This window comes from Crocuta crocuta, unplaced genomic scaffold, assembly GCF_008692635.1.
Source record: "Crocuta crocuta isolate KB4526 unplaced genomic scaffold, BGI_CrCroc_1.0 scaffold494, whole genome shotgun sequence".
Lineage (NCBI taxonomy): Eukaryota > Metazoa > Chordata > Mammalia > Carnivora > Hyaenidae > Crocuta > Crocuta crocuta.
Window position 1 is genome coordinate 241620 of NW_027527931.1, and position 18693 is coordinate 260312.

General features: G+C 46.0%; 1 protein-coding gene across 3 annotated transcripts in view; it reads right to left on the bottom strand.

Moving 5' to 3' along the window:
- LOC144221182 (Fc receptor-like protein 5) overlaps nt 1–17110 on the bottom strand; it is a 33209-nt gene extending 16099 nt beyond the window's left edge. The window contains exons 1-6 of one of the 3 annotated variants that reach the window (XM_077751637.1): nt 16950–17110; nt 7326–7346; nt 5886–6140; nt 3844–4095; nt 3280–3432; nt 1610–1882 (exon numbers count right to left, since the gene is read on the bottom strand). In XM_077751637.1, coding sequence (XP_077607763.1) covers nt 1610–1882; nt 3280–3432; nt 3844–4095; nt 5886–6140; nt 7326–7346; nt 16950–17091 — 1096 coding nt within the window. In that variant the 5' untranslated portion in view covers nt 17092–17110. Of the gene's footprint in view, nt 1–1609; nt 1883–3279; nt 3565–3843; nt 4096–5885; nt 6141–7325; nt 7347–16949 lie in introns of all 3 variants that reach the window. The other 2 variants (XM_077751624.1, XM_077751632.1) reach the window with 2 other exon arrangements.
- Nucleotides 17111–18693: the final 1583 nt, after the last annotated feature.

Sequence of the window (18693 nt, forward strand, 5' to 3'; positions counted from 1 at the left end):
GCAGCTCTGCTTGGTCTGAAGTGACCACATCTTCTGCTTCAAATACTTTGTTCCCTTGGTTTTTGTGGTTTCTAAGTCACGGCACCTCCTCCCACCAGCCTCCGCGCTCAGGGTCCTCCCCCTTCCGCGGCGCTGGCCCGAGGTCCTGTCTGACTGGTCTCTTGTCTGGAGCCTCTGCTGTGCTCCTGGCTGTTCCCAGGGTGGGTTCTTCTCTCTGCTACCATCCATTTGTCACCCCGAAGCCCGGGTGATCTCTCCGGTGAGAATCTCGATCACGGACCCCAGAGCTCCCTTTAGAATAAAGCCCACGCCCTCAGCATGGGTCTGAGGCTTCCTGCCCCCCGTCGTCTGCCCCTCTGTCCTTCCACGCTCGCTGCAGTCTGCAGGGCCGGCCTCCCACCAGTCCTGGACCGTGGTTCCCGCTGCCCAGTCCCTCGGCGCCTGCCTCTGGTCGGATCACAGCCTCTCCCAGCCCTCCCTCTGTCTCCCTGGGATGCGGCCGCCAGCCCGGCCCTCGGCTTCCCCGTGAGCTCTGCTGGAGTCCTGGATCGGGCAGCACGGATCGGGGTGCCTCTCTGCCCCCACGGCCTGCAGGTACGCGTTGACCTCAGCCCAGGGCTTGCCGGTCCACACCCGCTGGTCGCCCCCAGCGCCGTGCGCAAGGCCTGGCCGAGCTAATCCCAGGCCTCCGCGGGCGGAGCTCAGTGCTAGCACAGCTCACGCTCTTCTTCGTTAGGTGAGCGCATGCGCAGCCACGTAGACACTTCCGCCGCGGAGGGCGCCCGTGGTGACGTCACTTCCCGATTTCCTCCGGCCTCTGGGTGTTCGGAGCGCGGTGTCTCTCTCCCCTTGGTCCGGTGCCTCCGTCAGGGCTCCCTGGCCCCGTTCCTTACGGCCTTCTGCGCAGGAGCTGCGGGAGCAGCTGGACGCTGGCTGGTCTCCAGCCTGGCTGTGTGTTTTCTACAGAAGAGGAAACTGAGGCTGCGCCGGTCTGCGCCGGGACTGGACTGCGCATGAGCACACCCACCCCCGCAGTCCGTCCGGACCTGGTTCTGCGTCGAGGCTCCACGGAAAGCGCATAACCTCTTAGACACCCGCCTTTGTCACCTTGTGGGCTTTAAGGCTAGCAGGCAAGTGGGGTCATCTGTGTCCCCCTCCCCCCGCACCCCTGCTCCCTATGCACCCCTGCCCCCAGGCGCCCGCGGAGGAGACGCTGATCGCGCTGTGGGCTGAGTACCGTTGGTGGTCGGTACCGTACCCCACTGTGTTCCGTATGTGATGTTCAAGGGCCAAGTGATCAGGATGGGCCGTGATCAATAACTGATGTCACGTCTGGGCCCCGGGGACTGGATCTGCAGTTGCTGAGAGCACGTGCGTGAACGGGGACTCACAGGACGAGGGGTGAGCGCGAGAAAGCACCTGGCTCCTCAGGTGGGGCCGGGAGGGAGGCTGTGTGCATTCGGCCCGGGCTCTGAGGGGCCTGCACTGCGCCTGCGACCAGGCGCACAGAGGCAGGCGGCTGTCCCCGGGGACATCGGGGGGCCATAGAGGCAGGAACATGCGACTGGAGGGTTGGGGTGGGATGGGGGGCCGCCAGCCCAGGGCTTACCGATGACAGTGAGGTACACGGGCGGGCTGCGCTGGGGACCCAGGCCGTTGTCCGCGGTGCAGTAGTAGTTTCCAGAATGCTTTGCCTTCAGAGACATGAGGGACTTCGTGCCCTGAGTGGCCTCCATCTTCCCGATGACGACTTCTTCACGAAGGAACTGGTACAAGATTGGGAAAGAGCCTCTCTCGGCTTTGCAGGAAAGCGTCACCATATGTCCCTCAGGAACGGTGGCCCCAGGGGGGCTGAGGGTGAGGCTAGGACGAGACACGGGGACTGAGGGAAAGAATCATGAGTCAGCGGGTGCCCGCCGCTTCCTGCGCATTTCCGGTGCTGGCCGGGGTTCAGCCTCTGCCCTCCACGCTGCCCCTTCTCCCCACTCCCCCCTCCCCCTTGTAAATGATGCTCTGGTGGAAGAAGTCCCTTGTATTGCCCTTCCTGTTCCCGTGACCCTGGATCAGCTGCGCCCACCTGCCCAGGCCCTGGGCTCTTCCTCTCAGTCCCTGTTCTCTGCTTCTCCACTCCCTGGGGGTGGACTCAGCACACCGCCCGTCATCCTTTCCCTTCCAGATTCACACACTCTTCCAGGGTCCCCTCTGTCCCTGCACTCTCCCCGCATCTACGCTGACCCCTCTGTTTCCCGGGGAGAGAATGAGGTCAGGAAGAGGATGGGAGGCCTGTGTGTTTCCAGAGGCCGGGACCGGGGTCTGCCTGCTGAGTACTGGCCCAGCGCTGAAGGAAGAGCCTCCTTCGGCGCGGCTGGATTAGGCAGCTATGACTTCCCTAAGGGCCTTGAGTGCACTGGTCAAGGAGTGGTGGATTCGGGGCTCCTCCTCACCCCCAGCTACATCTCTGGAGTGGCTCTGATGTTATTACCCATCTCTGCATCCAACAAGGATGGCCATGTTGGTTATTGTCAGAAATGAACCGGTGATTGGGAAACAGATACCACCATATCCCTGGGAGAGAGATGGAGACAAACAGTGGAGGGAGAGGGAAGGAGGGAGGGAGGGATGCTGCAGACACACTGAGGGGTGTGACAGTCCCCAGCTGGGCAGAGCACGAGGCCCACGAGAGACAGAGAGACAGACGTTTGTTCGCAGATCTGGAAGCCAGCAGAGACATCAGGATGGTGTTACTGGCTGAAACGTGTTCCTCCAAAATGACTGTGTTGAAGCCCTAACCCCCAATGTGGCTGTATTTATAGAAAGGGCCTTTGAGGAGGTAATTCAGGGTGAAGGAGGCTATAGGTGGGGCCCTATTCAGGTAAGACTGGGGCCCTTGTGACAGCAGAAGAAAGAGGCCCAGTAAGGACTTGGTGAGAAGCTGGCTGGCTGCAGGACAGAGAGTGCTCTGTTCAGACACCAACGTACTGCACCTTGATCTTGGACTTGTAGCCCCCAGGGCTGTGAGAGAATACATCTCTGTGTGCACACTGTGCAGCCGGTGGTGTTTAGGTGAGGCAGCTGGAGCAGACCGTGCAGGGGACCTGGGCTTGGCGGGGGGGGGAGGCAGGAAGCAGGTAAGACAAGAGGTTGGTTGGGCAGCAGTGCAAGGTTCGAAGCAAGAGTGTCTGGGCTCTTGATCAACAAGACAGTCAAGCCTGACATGCAGCTCTGCCTGGTTCTTCCCTGCTCCCAAACCCTGGCAGATCAGAACGCATAGACACTCACTCGGCACGTGTAGCTGCACTTTCTGGCTCTGTTTGCAGACACCGGAAGACCCTCTGCAGGCCTCGCACCAGTAATACTGTGGCTTTTGGCCCCTCATGGTGGTGGTTGAGGTTTTCAGGAAGTTTTTCAAGCTGACCTCCAGCTTCTGGCCATCTTGGAAGAAGTAGAACCAGAGCTTGACGTCTGACCTCTGTGGAGGTAGCTGGGTCTCACAGGTCAGGGTCACTGACTTCCCAATGATGGACCAGGAGGGCCTGGCTGTCAGCACGGGACGTGGAAACAGTTCTAGAGAAGGATCACAATGGTCCCCAAGAGCAGTGAGGCCTGGGCTGCTCCAGAGAGAAACGGCCCGTTGGCAGCAGCAGAGGGGGTGAAATGTGGGCAGAGGGAGATGCCACTTTGCGTCCCCAACACCCTTCAGCCCAAAGCACTCTTGCATCTTCCTCTGAGTCTTGCAGGAGAGACCCCTGGGGCGTGGGGCCCTCCAGTCCACCCTTGTCACCATCTGCTGCCTCAGGGACCTTCCTTTCAATAAACCCGTCTCACAAATAGTGAAGGCTTTACCTTGGACTTGGATATTGATTGTGTTTGAAGAGTAAGAATAGTCATTCTTAAATCCAGAACAATGGTAGTCTCCGTTATCTTTGAGTCCTGCGTCTTGAATGTGGAAGTGAGAGCTCTCAGCAGAGAGCCTCAGGACCTTGCCACGTCTGTAGAATGTTGTGGCATTCAGTGCTAGTTCTGCGTTTGCTCGGCATCTCAGAACCACAGCGTCACCTTCAAACACGTAAGGGGGGCCCTGCAGGATCAGGTTCGCTGCAAGACAACACAAGCCTTGTCATTTGGTTCCTTCTTTTCGTTAGTCCTCCAGATTTTCTAGGATGAGGATGGGGGGGAAACAATGTACAAGGTCATTATAACCCTGTTTTCTTCTGATTTTAGAGTAAACACATATGTCCTGAGAAGACTTGGAGAGCAGAAATGTAGATACATTCCCTTCTCATGTTGCCGCCCAGATGTGGGTGTGCACGTTTCAGGGGCTCTTTTCCACGTGTGCGTCTGCGAGAGTCTGTGTGCACTGCGTTCTCTTTATGAAACTGCAGTAATGCTTGTGTATCTGAAACTTGCTCTTTGACCTACTCTACTACAAATACTTTTCTAGGCCATCAGTCTCGCTGCCAAACCTGCCTTCTAATGGCTGCAAAGTTTCCCTTCAATGCGATGCCATGTAATTTACTTAATGAGTTTTCTTTTCTTGACCATTCAGCATCCTTCAGTTTGGGGCAAGTGAGGGGAGGGGGGCAAAAAGAGACAGAGACACAGAATCTGAACAGGCTCTAGGCTCTGAGCTATCAGCACAGAGCCCGACATGGGGCTCAAACCTACAAACTATGAGATCATGACCTCAACTGAAGTCAGTCGCTTAACCAACTGAGCCCTCCAGGCACCCCTCCAGTAGGTAAATTTCTTAAGGGGGGAGTTGCCAGCTTGGAGAGGTCAAGCATCTTATTTTCTCCTTGTTACTACACTGGTTCCTTGTTGATGGAATCAAAGAACATCATAACCTGCTTCGAATTCAAAACAGGTGGCTTTACTTACTACTTTTTCTGGGGTGCCTGGGTGGCTCAGTCAGTTAAGCATCTGACTCTTGATCTCACTTGGGTCATGATCTCACAATTGGTGAGATCGGGGCCTGCGTCTGGCTCTGTGCTGGCAGTGCAGAGCCTGCTTGGGATTCTCTCTCTTCTTTTTAATTAAGAAGGAGACTACATCAAAATAAATCAGAATTTCTTTACATAAAAAACTGGTGGCATTAGGACACAGAAAAAAAGAGAAATGTTTCGTCTTTCTCTCTTGCTGTCTGTATACAATACCCCCGTGCACACCATGGGGGCAGGGCACCGGCCCTCCACGCAGTGGAAAATCTGAGTATCACACATTTCATAACATTAACTAACACGTATTTTGTATGTTCTCTGTATTATAGACTGTATTGTTATAACGAGGTAAACTGGAGGGCAATGTTATTAGGAAAATCATAAGGAAGAAAAACACATTTACAGTCGTGTCCTGAAAGTCTGCATGGAAGTGGACCCGTGCAGTTCAACCCCATGGTGTTCATGAGTCAGCTGTACCTCTGTCTGTCTGTCTGCCTGTCCGTCTGAAAAATCCTCATGCTGCTTATTATTCCAAAAAAATTTTATAAGTTTGAAACTACACATACGGGGCGCTTGGGTGGCTCAGTCAGCTGAGTGTCCAACTTCAGCTCAGGTCAGGAGCTCACGGTTCCTGAGTTTGAGCCCCCCTGTCTGTGCTGACAGCTCAGAGCCTGGAGCCTGTTTTGGATTCTGTGTCTCCCTCTCTCTGCCCCTCCCCTGCTTGTGCTCTGTCTCTTTCCCAAAAATAAAAAATAAAACACTAAGAAAATTTTAAAAAATTACACAGATTCAGAAACCATTTAAATCAATTGCTTCTCCAATTTTCTTTGACCTGAGCAACAAATCTTGGGATCTTACCTGTATGGATTATGACTCAGTAAATATAGGGCAGGTTCTGGGCAACTGTATGGTTTCTAAGGTTTTTATTTTCTTCACTTTTTTTCTCACCTGAAGAAAAGGTCAAGCTCACGTGGTCACTTGGGAGCGAGTCCTGGGTCTGGCATCTGTACTGTCCAGAGTCACGGACCTCCAGGCTGTTTCCTGAGGTTTCATGTAGTTTTCTCTCCCCGAGGTACCAAAGGAACAGTCTTCTTTTTTCTGGTGCGTGAAAGTGAAACACATTGCAGGTCAGAGTCACAGTCTCTCCTTTGAAGACGACGGTCCATGGAGGGTGGAGGGAGATCACGGGTTTGGATGCAGCTTCTGAGGAAGGAAGAGACAGAGCCTGAGATGGAGACACCTGTGGTCCCTGCCACGGTCATCTGTGTGGGACAGACGTGAGCCCCAGCCTGGGGGATCCCTGGGAAAGGCCCCTGGGAAGGTCAGAGGTCAGTGATTGCTCACAGCTGTCTGTTTCCTGGAGCCTCCAGGGGATGGCAATGAGAGAAGTTATCTCAAGCAGACAAGTAAGCAGCAGGCTTCACTGCCAAATGTCAGTGGGAGAAGTGGCCAGTTGGCAGGCCGCCCCTGCCCCGCTACCTCATCACATTCACCGACTCATTGAGACCTTCCAGGGAGCTGTGCATGTCACAGGTTTGCACTTTCTCTAACAGGATAAATCATACTTTCTGAAGGTTTTGGCACAGAGTAAAGCTTGAGAGATTAACTTGTCTAACACCTTCATTTCACGGACGCTGATTCAGATGCCCAGAAACTCTTGTCATAGCTAATTGTGGCAGAGCAAGGAAAGGACAGGTCATTTGCTGGAATCCAGGAGTGAGCCAGGAAGGATGAAATCCCGGGGTAGCTTTCAGTAGATTTTGGGCAAGGAGACAGATCTTCCTCGCCATTCGTGGATCCTCAAATATTCAGGACATTTTCTGACCCAAGACAATGCAGATGAGAGTCAGAACAAAGAAAATGTGTGATACAGAGACTATTTCTCCCCCAAATCCATTTTTTCGGGTTCATTTCTTCCTTTTGAGGGTGCAGTTGTTGGATGTTCTTCTGCACACATTTCCTGGAGGATTTTACTTCTAAATGTGTAGAGAATGTAATATTCCTGCTGGCGTCTTCACGGTGCAGTGTTTTCAGAGAAGTGTTTCTAGCCTGTTGATTGGAGAAAACCTTACCCCAAGTCCTGCACGTTTGCCATGGAGTTGAGGACATCTTACATGGTCAAGTGGGGTCCATCTGCAATGAGGGTAAGCTCAGGGTCTGCCAAAGGCCCAAAGGTGCTTGTGCTTTTCTTTGTTCTTCCAGGAAGAGTCAGAGGGTAGCCGTGTGGCCATTCTCCAATAGACCACATAACACTTTCGCATCCCTTCTGGCCTCAGCAAGAACAGGAGATACTAGAGATCCTCAGACAGCCATTGCAGACACCTCATAGTTTTTAGGGAGGCACTCTTATCCAGGGACACTGAAGAGCAAAAAAAAAGGAGAACTTACCAGACTGTGCACTGACAGGAGCTGCAAAATAAACAAATAAGTTAGCCAGAGAGGAACACAGAGCAAGGATTCTTTGGTTTTTCAAAAGTAAAGCCTGTTGTCTTCTCTCTATTTCTTATTTCTTTCAATAGAAATTCATTTAAAAAAACTTAATAGACGTTTGTCAAATGTCTGTCTACTCATCATTCTGCTTGGACTTCTAAGGTGAACAAGAAAATGGTACTTGCTGGCAAGAAGTTGATGCGTGTGGGGAGCAGAAGCGTGAAGCAAAATAATATAGTACAGAATGTAAGTGCAATAGTAGGAATACACATGAGGCATCTTGAGGGTGGAAGGACTACCTCTGCCAGTATGTGGGGGGGGTGTGAGTGGGGGGGGTAGGCTGTGACAGGTACCTGAGAGAGTGATTCTTGAGAAAACTGAATGAAAACATAGGAGTCAGCCAGGCAAAGGTGTCTATACCTGGCAAGAGATGATGGAGAAGGTAATAAAGGCAGAAAGGGCACAGAAGTGAAGAAATAGCACTGGTGTTCAGGGCTGAGATGGAGTTTTGGAAGGAAGGGAGTGAGGAGGAATCAGGTTAGAGAGGCAGGCAGGGCTCACGTCATGGGTGGTAAGTCGCTATGGTTTTATTCTAAAAGCTACGGTGTTACCATTATAAACAAGGAGTCATGGAAAGGCTTCAAGTAGGAGAAGACGAGGTTGGAATTTGTAACTTAGATGGAGCGTTAGGACAATGGGCAGACGTCAGTGAGACCGAATGTGAAGCAGAGAGGCTGATTAGAAGGCGGGGCAAGAGATAATGATGTTTAATTTTCTTCAGAGTGTTTATCCAAAATTATTTGCTTGTTTACTTTCCCTTCACTAGAATAGTTCTGTGGGAGCAGAGGGTTTTTATATACATTATATGCCCCCCGGACCTATAACAGTGCCTGGCATTTAAGACATATTCCATAAATATTGAATATTTATTTATTGGGTAACGAATTAAGGAACTAAGTCAGTGAATAGAGATAGGAGATATAGGTTTGACAAATGGGCAACAGGACGACAGAGGAGGCAAAGTTAGCAAGTTTATAGACTTGTTAAACATTCCAGGTGAGGGACAGTTTGTTTATTCAACAGCAAGTTTTAAATCCCGACTGTGTGCCAGGGACTGGATGAGGGGACAAAGGAGACCCAGCAGTGAGCAAGAGAAATACTGTCCCCTCCCCACATGAGCCTGATGGAGAGAAGTAATCCAGGCCTACGTGTCTTATGGAGAACAAAGGATTATTTTCCATTACCCAAATATCTTGGTCACCATGCACTTTGTATTGTTTTAAATGTAGCGAAAACTTTTCTGAGTATATTCTATGTGGTAGATGTTTACATGTATTATAATAGGTAATCTTGTCAATATCTCTATCAAGCAAGTTCTATGATTATCCCTATTTTACAGGCTGTGGACTGGTTTAAGTAGCCAGTAGGCAGCAGAATGGAGTTTTGGGCTATTTGTCTGAACACATCCTATTTGACCCCAGAGCATGTGCTCCAGGCCATCGCCCTATCCTGTCCCTGTGTGTTGGCACAGCACTGGGATGTGCTTCCTATTTCTGGAGAGTTTCATGCAGCTTCCAACTATGGGGCCTTTTCCCTGACATTGGGCCCCACCGCACCTCCACCTTCTCTGGCTCCTGCTGTCCCTCTGTCTCCTGGAGGCATCACCAGTTCCTTGGCTTACAGTGTACTGTCTGCACCACCACTGGTAACTTTGGACATTTATTTACCTGGGATCTCGTTAGGTGATTGTTTCTTGTACACTGGATTTGCTGGAGGCCATTTATTTATTTAAAGTTTATTTATTTTGAGAGTGCAGGAGTGGGAGAGGGGAAGAAGGAGAGGGAGAGAGAGAATCCCAAGCAGGTTCTGTGCTGTAAGCACAGAGCCTGACATAGGGCCTGAACTACTGAACCATGAGGCCGAAATCAAGAGTCAGATGTTTAACTGACTAGGCCAGCCAGATGCCCCTGAAGGCTCTTATATATCACGAGCTTCCTGAGCACAGAAATGTCACCTCCCATGCTTTCCCATCATTCTTAGCACCTAGGCCAGTGCTGTGTGTGTTACTAAAATTTTTGTTAAATGAATAAATATTTTATTCGAATATTTTCAACGTTGGTAAGAACAAACCCATTTATATGTGTAAATTGATAGAAACTGAAACACACCCACAGATGCAATTAGAGTGTCATGTACTAGAAATGACACGAGTAAGATGATGGAATAGGAATTCTCCAACCTGTGTCCCCCACAGAAATCTTTGGCAACCATCCATAGATAAAAGTTTTGGGACCTGGATAGGAGATTGCACAAAACCATTGGAGCCCAAGACCAAAGAGGATCACTTTGAAAAGGCAAGCACATGCCCTGGTAGAAGACTCACTGACTGCAAGCCCACCTGCAGAGCTAGAGCTGCCTCATCTTTCTGTGGACTCAATCTAGTCTCGTTTGTTCATGGTCTTTCCTATAGATCCTACTCCAAGAGACTCAAGAGGAACCATCCCCTTCTATGCCCTGGTCGCATGGCCCACTGATCTCAGACCCAACTCTTGTTGCTGAAGTAATCTTGTGTCCCCAGCTCCATTGCCATTCTACTGGAGTCTAGAGGTAGTCTTGGCCATCTAGGAATGAGCCTAACAACTCAGTGGGAGAATACTCGAGGACCCAGCATAAATCAGATCCATTCATGCCGCTGGCAATGGGCTTGCCAACTGTGGACCCAACTGCAGACCCAGCAACATCCATGAGACCCAGCTCCAGCTCTGTTCAACCATGAACTTGGAGGCAGCCTTATAATTCCAGGGAATCAGCAGAAGGTATTTACCTGCCAAAGCCAGTTTGTGAAGGTAACAGCTCTTCTAAGTAGACAGACACCAATGCAGAGTTACACTGATCATGAAAAGTCAGGCAAATATGACAGCATCAATGGAAACTAATAAAGCTCCAGCAACTGATCCTAAAGGAAAGGAGACCCATGAACTACTTGACACAGAAGTCAAAATAATAGTCTTAAGGAAGCTCGGTGAGCTCTAAGAGGACACAGCTAAATGAAATCGGGAAAATAATACACAAACAAAATGAGAAGTTTAACAAATAAATAGAAAACATGTAAAGAATCAAACAGAAGTCTTGGCATAAAGAATACAATGACTGAACCAAAAAAATTCAAAAGAGACCTACGACAGCATAATTGATCATTCAGGAGAAAGGATGAGCAAAACTTGAAGACAGGCCATTTGAAATTACCCAGTTAGAAGAAAAAGAAAAAATGAAAAAGAGCAAAAAAAGCTTGGATGACTTATGGGAAAACAATAAGTGAATCCATATACATATTAGTAAAGTCCCAGAAGGAGCTGAGAATAAGAACAGAAAGATTATTTAAAGACATAAGGACTGAAAACCTCCCAAATGTGGGGAGAAAAATCTATATCCAGATTCATGGTTCCCAAATAACCCCAAATAGGCTGAACAGAAGGTCTAACTAAACCAAGGCATGTTATACTCGAATTCTCAAAGTCAAAGACAAGGAGAGTTTTGAAATCAGTAAGAGAAAAATGATTCATCAAGGAGCCTCATACAAAGAAACCCCCATAAGATTTATAGTTAATTTCTTTAGCAATATTGTAGGCCAAGGTAGAATGGGGTCGTATAGTCAAAACACTGAAAGGAAAAAAAAAAAAAAAAAGCTCTGCCAGTCAAAATACCATACCCTGCAAAATGAAAGGGAGTTAAAGACTTTCTAAGACAGGGGCTCCTGGGTGGCTCAGCTGGTTAAGCACCTGACTTCAGCTCAGGTCATGATCTTGTAGTTTGTGAGTTTGAGTCCCACGTTGGGCTCTGTACTGACAGCGTAGAGCCTGCTTGGGATTCTCTGTCTCCCTTTCTCTCTCTGCCCCTCCCCTGCTCACGCTTTTTCTCTCTCTCAAAAGTAAATAAATAACGTTTTTAAAAAGGACTTTTTGAGACAAAAGCTTGGGGAATTAATCACCACTAGACCTGCCTTGTAAGAAAAGCAAAAGAGTTCCTCATGGGCACAAAAGCCAGGACACTAATTAGGAATAACAAAACACACAGAAGTATAAAACTCTCTGGTGAAGGTAAATATATAGTCCAATTCAGAATCTCTAAATGTGGTACCCTAGTCCATTCAGTCTGCTATGATGAAAATACCATCGTGGGTGACTTATAAACAAGAGAAATTTCTTTCTCACAGTTCTGGAGGCTGGAAAGGCCAATGTTAGTTAAGACACCAGCAGATTCATCTCTGGTGAGGACCTGCTTCATCATCAACAGCCATCTTCTCATGTAACAGCAGAAGGGTGAGAGAGCTCTCTCTATGGCCTCTTTAATAAGGGTACTAATCTCATTGCCCCACAGAGCCCTAAAGACTTAATCACCTCCCAAGACCTCATCATCTCCTAATACTACCACCTGGCAAGTCAGAATTTTAACATATGAATATTTGGGGGCACATATATTCAGACAATAGCATACTGTGTGGTGAAATATAATCATTTTTAACTGTAGTATAAGTTTAAAAAGACAAAAGTATTAAAATAACAATAGCTACAATCATTTGTTAATGTATACAGAATATAAAAATAAGGAGATTGTGACATTAATAACTAAATGTGGGCAGGGAGAAGAAAAAGGTTTTATATATGATAGAAATAAATTTCTTAGCTTAATGGACTGTTATAACTACAAGATGTTTTATATAAGCCTCATGGAAATCACACACACACACACTATAGTAGATCCATGAAAGATAAAAAGAGAGAAGTTAAAGCATACCACTATGAAAAATCATCAAATCACAGAGGAAGACAATGGGAGAGGAAGAAAGAAAAAAAGAAACTAAAAAAATAGTTGGAAAACAATGAACAAAATGGCAATAGTAAGTCCTTAGCTATCAATAACTGCTTTTAATGTAAAAGGACTAAACTTTCCAATAGCTGAGTGAATTAAAAAAATCCAACTATACGGTGCCTATAAGATACATTTTACATTTAGGGGCACACATAAGCTCAAAGTGAAAGGATAGAAACTATAGTCCATGCAAATGGTAACTGAAAGAGAACAGGAGCGACTCTACTTTTATCAGACAAAATAGGTTTTAAGTAAAAAATTGTAACAAGAGACAAAGTTACTATACAGTGAAAAAGTGGAATTCCCCAGGGGGTTATACAATCATAAATATACATGCACCCCATATGAAAGCACCTAAATATACAAGACAAATAACAGAACTGAAATAAGAAATAGGTAACAATACAATAGTAGTAGGGGCTTTAATACCCCATTTTCAACAATGCGTAGATTATTCAGACAGAAAATCAATAAGGAAATGGCAGACTTGTATAATATTCTAGACCAAGAGTGTGTGTACCTAATATATACACTTGCTATGGGATATAGCAAAGCAGTTCTAAGAGAGAAGTTAATAGTGATAAATGCCTACAGTAAGAAAAAGATAAAGCCCCCAAATTAAGCAAAATTCCCTGTAACGTTAAACCTCAAGAAGCCCAAAGTCGGCCGAAGAAAGGAAATAATAAAAATTAGAGAAAAAATAAATAGAAGATAAAAAACAATAGACAAGAACAACAAAACTTAGAGCTATGTTTTAAAAAAATAAGCTAAATAGACAAATCTTTAAGTAGACATAGAAAAAAAAGAGAGAAGACTCAACTAAAATCAGAAATAAGAGGAGTCATTCCAGGTGATACCACAGAAATATTAAAGACTATTATGAATAGCATACACCAACAAACTGAATAACTTAGAAGAAATCAATAAAGTTCTAGAAACATGCAACCTACCAAGACTGGATGGATCATGAAGAAATAGAAAATCCGAACTGACCGATAACAAGTAAGGAGATTTAATGGTTAATCAACCCCCCCCCTTCCCATGAAGAAATCAGATGACTTTACTGGTGAGTTATACTAAACATTTAAACAATTAACTCCAAACCATTTCAAAGTCTTCCAAAAAAATGGAGAGGAGAGAACATACTTGCAAATACACTTTGTGAGGCCAGCCAAACAAGCAATCTACAAGAAAACAAAATTACAGGCCATGATCTCTGATACATGTAGGTTTAAAACAATTCTAAAATGGAAAGCTAGCAAACAGATTTCAACAGTATATTAAGAGTCAGGTGAGATTTACCCCCGGGATGACCCAATGTGTGCAAGGCAATAAATGTGGTACACTACATTAATAGAATGAATGCTAAAAGTCATCAGATCATCTGGGGGCGCCTGGGCAGCTTAGTCGGTTAAACGCCTGACTTTGGCTCAGGTTATGATCTCCTGTCCATGAGTTTGAGCCCCGCGTCTGACTTTGGCTCAAGTTATGATCTGTCCATGAGTTTGAGCCCCGCGTCGAGCTCTGTGCTGACAGCTCAGAGCCTAGAGCCTGCTTCTGATTCTGTGCCTCCCTCTCTGCCCCTCCTCCACTCCCATACTGTCTGTCTCTGTCTCTCAAAAACAAACGTTAAAATTTTTTTAAAAAAATCATAGGATCATCTCAATAAATGTATAAAAATATTTCACAAAATTCAAGATGCTTTCATGGCATAAAGAAAACTCTCGACAAATTATGTCTCCAAGGAAAGTATCTCAACACAGTAAAAGCTGTATGTGAGGAACTTACAAGTAACATCACAGTTAATGATGAGAAGCTAAAAGCTTTTCCTTTCAGATAAGGAAAAAAGCAAGAATGCTCACTCTTGCCATTTCTATTCAATATAGTCCTGGAAGTCCTAGCCAGAATCATCAGGCAAGAAAAGGAAGTAAAATATATCCAAGTCGCAAAGGAAGAAGTAAAGTTGTCTCTGTTTGCAGGTGATATTATCTTATCTTTGGAAAACCCTCAAGACTCCACCAAAAAGCTGTTAGAACTGATAAACAGTTCAGTACAGTTGTGAGACACGCAGGCAATACACAGAAACGAGTTACATTTTCATATGCTAGCAACAAACTATTGGAAAAAAGAGGAAAACAACCCCACTTACATTAGCATCAACAAGAATAAAATACTTAGGAATAAATTTAACCAAGGAAGTGAAAAATCTCTATGCTGAAAATTACAAAACATTGGAAGAAATGAAAGAAAACACAAATAAATATAAAGACATCCTATGTTTATGGCTTGGGACAATTAATATGTTAAAACGTCCACATTATCGAAGCAATCTATGGATTCGATGCAATCCCTGTCAAAATTCCAATGGCGTTTTTCACAGAAATAGAAAGAAGGATCTTTAAAATTCATATGGGGCCACAAAAGACACTGAAAAGCCAAGTAATACTGAACAAAAACAAAACCGGAGACATCATCCTTCTTAACTTAAACCATATTATAAAGATGTAGTCATCCTACACCGACACAAAAGCAGACATAGAGAGAGATGAAACAGAACTGAGGACCCGGAAAGAAACCCACACATTTACAGCTGACTGGCCTTCATCAAGAGTGCTAAGAACGCACAACGGGGAAAGAATAGTCTCTTTTGTAGAATGTGCTGTTTTTATTTGTACAAAAATAAACTCAAAGTATATTAATGACTTACAACTGTGAAGTTCCCCAAACTATGAAACTGCCAGAAGAAAACACAGGTAGAAAGCTTCTTGGCATTGGCCTGGGACACAATTTTTTGGATATGGCCCCAAAAGCACAGGGAACAAAAGCAAAATAGACAAATGGGATTGTATCGAAGTAAAAGGCTTTTGTACAGGAAAGGAAACAATCAGCCTCACGACGAGGTAATCTACAGAATGGGAGAAAATATTTGTAAGCCATGCATCTGATAAGGAGTTAATATCTACAATGTATAAGACACTCTAACAAATCAACAACAAGAAAACAAACAGCCTCACGGAAAACCAGGCAAAGACCTGAACCGATATTCTCAATAGAAGATGTACAAATGGTCAATAAGTACCTGAAAAGAAGCTCCACATCCCTCATCATCGGGGAAATGCAAATCAAAACCACAATGACATGTCACATCACACCTGTCAGAGTGATTATTATCATAAAGACAAAAGATAACAAGCACTGGTTAGGAAGTGGAGAAAAGCAAACCCTTATTCACTGTTGGTGAGAACACACTTGGTAAAGCCATTATGCAAAAACAGTATGGAGGTCCCTTAAACAATTAAAAATAAAACTATCATACGATCAGGCAATCTCATTCCTGGGTACATAACCAATGGAAATGATATCAGTATCTTTTTTAAAAATCCGTTTTCTCTTAAGTTTATTTATTTTGTGAGAGAAAGAAAGAGAGGGTGGGGGAGGGACAGAGAGAGGGTGGGGGAGAGACAGAGAGAGAGGGTGCTTAACCTACTGAGCCACCAGATACCCCAAAAATGATACCAGCATCTTGAAGAGATACCTGTATTCATCCCCACGTTCACTGCCACATTCTTTACAATAGCCAGGATATGGAAACAATCCAAATATCTACCAACCAATGAATGATAAAGGAAATATGACATATATGTGTATATAGAATGGACTCTAATGCAGCCTCAAAAAGAAGGAAATCTTTCCAGTATAACAACATGGATGAATCTGGAGGAAGCTATGCTAAGTGACATAAGCCAGACACACAGAAAGGTGAAAGCTGTATGACCTCACTTTTGTGTGGAGTCTAAAAAAGTTGAACTCACAGAAGCAGAGAATAAAATGGCATTTCCCAGCTGGTAGGGGAACTGGGGAGATGTGGATCCAAGGAAACAAACTTTCATTTGTGAGATAAATAAATCCTGGAGATCTAATTCCCACCATGGTGACCATAGTTAATAATAACATACACCCGAAATTTGCAGGGAGGGTAGATCCTGACAGTGAGTTCTTACCACATAGTCACACAAAAGCTGAAGTGAAAAGATAGAAATGTTAATTAGCTCAGTTGTGGTAATTATGTTAATAGTATATGGATATCAAAACATCATCTTTGACATATTAAACATGTACAGTTTTTATTTGCCAATTACACTTCAGTAAACCCCGGGGAAAGTATGTCCTGTGCCCCAGGTTTCCCCCGAGCCTCACTGCCTTCCCTCCGGGTCTCTGCTGTCCCCTTCCCCTGTGATCTTTGTTTGCCCATCACTGCTGGGGTTTGCTGTGGTGTAGAGGAAGGAGACCTCCTTCGTGTTAGAAACCGTGCCCTGCTGTGCCCAGAACCAGGATCTGGGCCAGTCATACAAGCAATAGATGGATCTCCTTTGCAGAGAAAAAAAGGAAGTTCTCTGAATAAGACAATAGGAACAAGCACACAGAATACATTTTCTGGAGTTCATGAAGTAAGATTTATTGCAGAAAAACAACGAGTAGCTCCTTCACTGTGTGGTCAACGGGTTTCCTTCTCTGTAAGGGTGAAGGTTTATCCCAGCCCCCTCCACTCCTTCAGACCCAAGGGAGAAGCCCCTGAGCTGGGTGGTGAGTCCCAAGAACACAATCTCCCCTCGCAGGAGAGAACGTCCGAGCCCCATGAAAGGGCCGGCCCCAGGGTGGAGAGAAAGGCTGTCCCCGTCCCACCCAGGGCCCACACTGGGCACCTGTACTCACCCAGGACCAGCACTGTCACCCACAGCAGCATGAAGGCCTGGCCTGCCCTGGGCTGGGGCCAGATGAGGGTTTTTCTCAGGAGGAACAGGGCTGGTTTTGATCTTGGAGCAGTGCACCTCCGCAGCAGCCCCGAGGAGCTCATCTGAGAAAGTTCTTTTTCGAAGAGCAGGATGCCTTAGTGAATTAGAAAAAAGGAAGTGGCAGTAGCCTTCTTTGACTACGAATGAAAATGTTCTGCCCTATGGCCAGAGTGAGAAAATAAATTCTAGGCTTAAAACACACACACACACACGCACACGCATCCTTGACCCCACATTTCGAACGCTGGGAAATTACCTTAAGGAAAGTATGTGCAAATTGTCCAAGAGAATGTTTACAGCACTGTCATTCATAATCACCCAAACACTGAAAGCACATGAAAGATCATGAGTACGGGACTGTGGACGAAGATTTTGTACATCTCTTCATTGGTATACGATGCAGCCGTTATGAATGAGATCGACCCACACAGAGAGGCTGGCAGCACGCTGGTGAGTTGGAAGACAGAAGCAGCAGCAGTGGCCCAGCCGGGTAGACGTGAAAAATAGAACACGTGTGTATGAGCTGATACAAATATATTATTTTTTTCCCCTGGAAAATATACCTAAAATAGTAGTTACATTTATAAGAACTGTGGATGGAAAGGAAATATTTTGTTTTATGCCTTTCTTTACCGTTTTATTTTTTTAAATGTTTACTTATTTTGAGAGAGAGAGCGCACAAATGGGGGAGGAGCAGAGAGAGAGGGAGAGAGAGGATTCCAAGCAGGCTCTGCTCTGTCAGCATGGAACCCAACGTGGGGCTCGATCCCACGAACCGTGAGATCATGACCTGAGCCAAAATCCAGAGTCAGATGCCTAAGAGAATGAGCCACCCAGGCGTGCCTATACTGTTTGCTTTTTAAATAATTACTATGTTAGTCTTTTGCTTTGATAACTTTCTAGTCAAGTTTCCATCCTGGCATACTGGGCAACAAAGATCCTTAGGACATTAGTGACGTGAGGAATACCACTTTCTTCCTTTCAAATAATGTTTCTCACCCTTTGTTTGTTTGTTTGCTTTTCTTGGATTCACACCTCAGTCCTCTCAAGGGGACATCTAATTACACGTGGACAACTGCCTATCGCCTTACATACAGGATGCTACTTCTGACCTGCAGCGCTGGGAGACAAGAGAAGCATATTAGGGCAAATAGAGATTAATCCACATCAGCCCAGGAAGACCTCACGGCGAGCCAGGAGGCTCTCCATGCTTTTGGATACAAAAAGCGCTGCTGTGTATATTCTTGGAGAGATCTCCTGGTGTGCACATGCACACACATTTCTACTGGGTAAACTCCTGGGAGTGGAGTCCGAGGCTCCCAAGGCTTGAGCACATTTTTAGAAGGTACTGCTAAATTGTTTTCCAAAGTGGTGTGCTAATGCACACCCCTTTGACCTATGTGTGTGAGTTCTTGTCCCTCTAAATCCTTGCTGATACTGGTATCATACGCAGTCCTGTAAATTTTAGTCCTTCTGCTGGGATGATCTCAGTGTGGTTTCTTTGGTGTTTCCCTGGTGAATTGGTGTGTCCCTGGTGAGTTGGTGTGCCCCTGGTGAGTTGGTGTGTCCCTGGTGAGTTGGTGTGCCCCCGGTGAATTGGTGTTTCCCTGGTGAATTGGTGTCCCTGGTGAGTTGATGTGTTCCTGGTGAATTTTGCAGTTGAG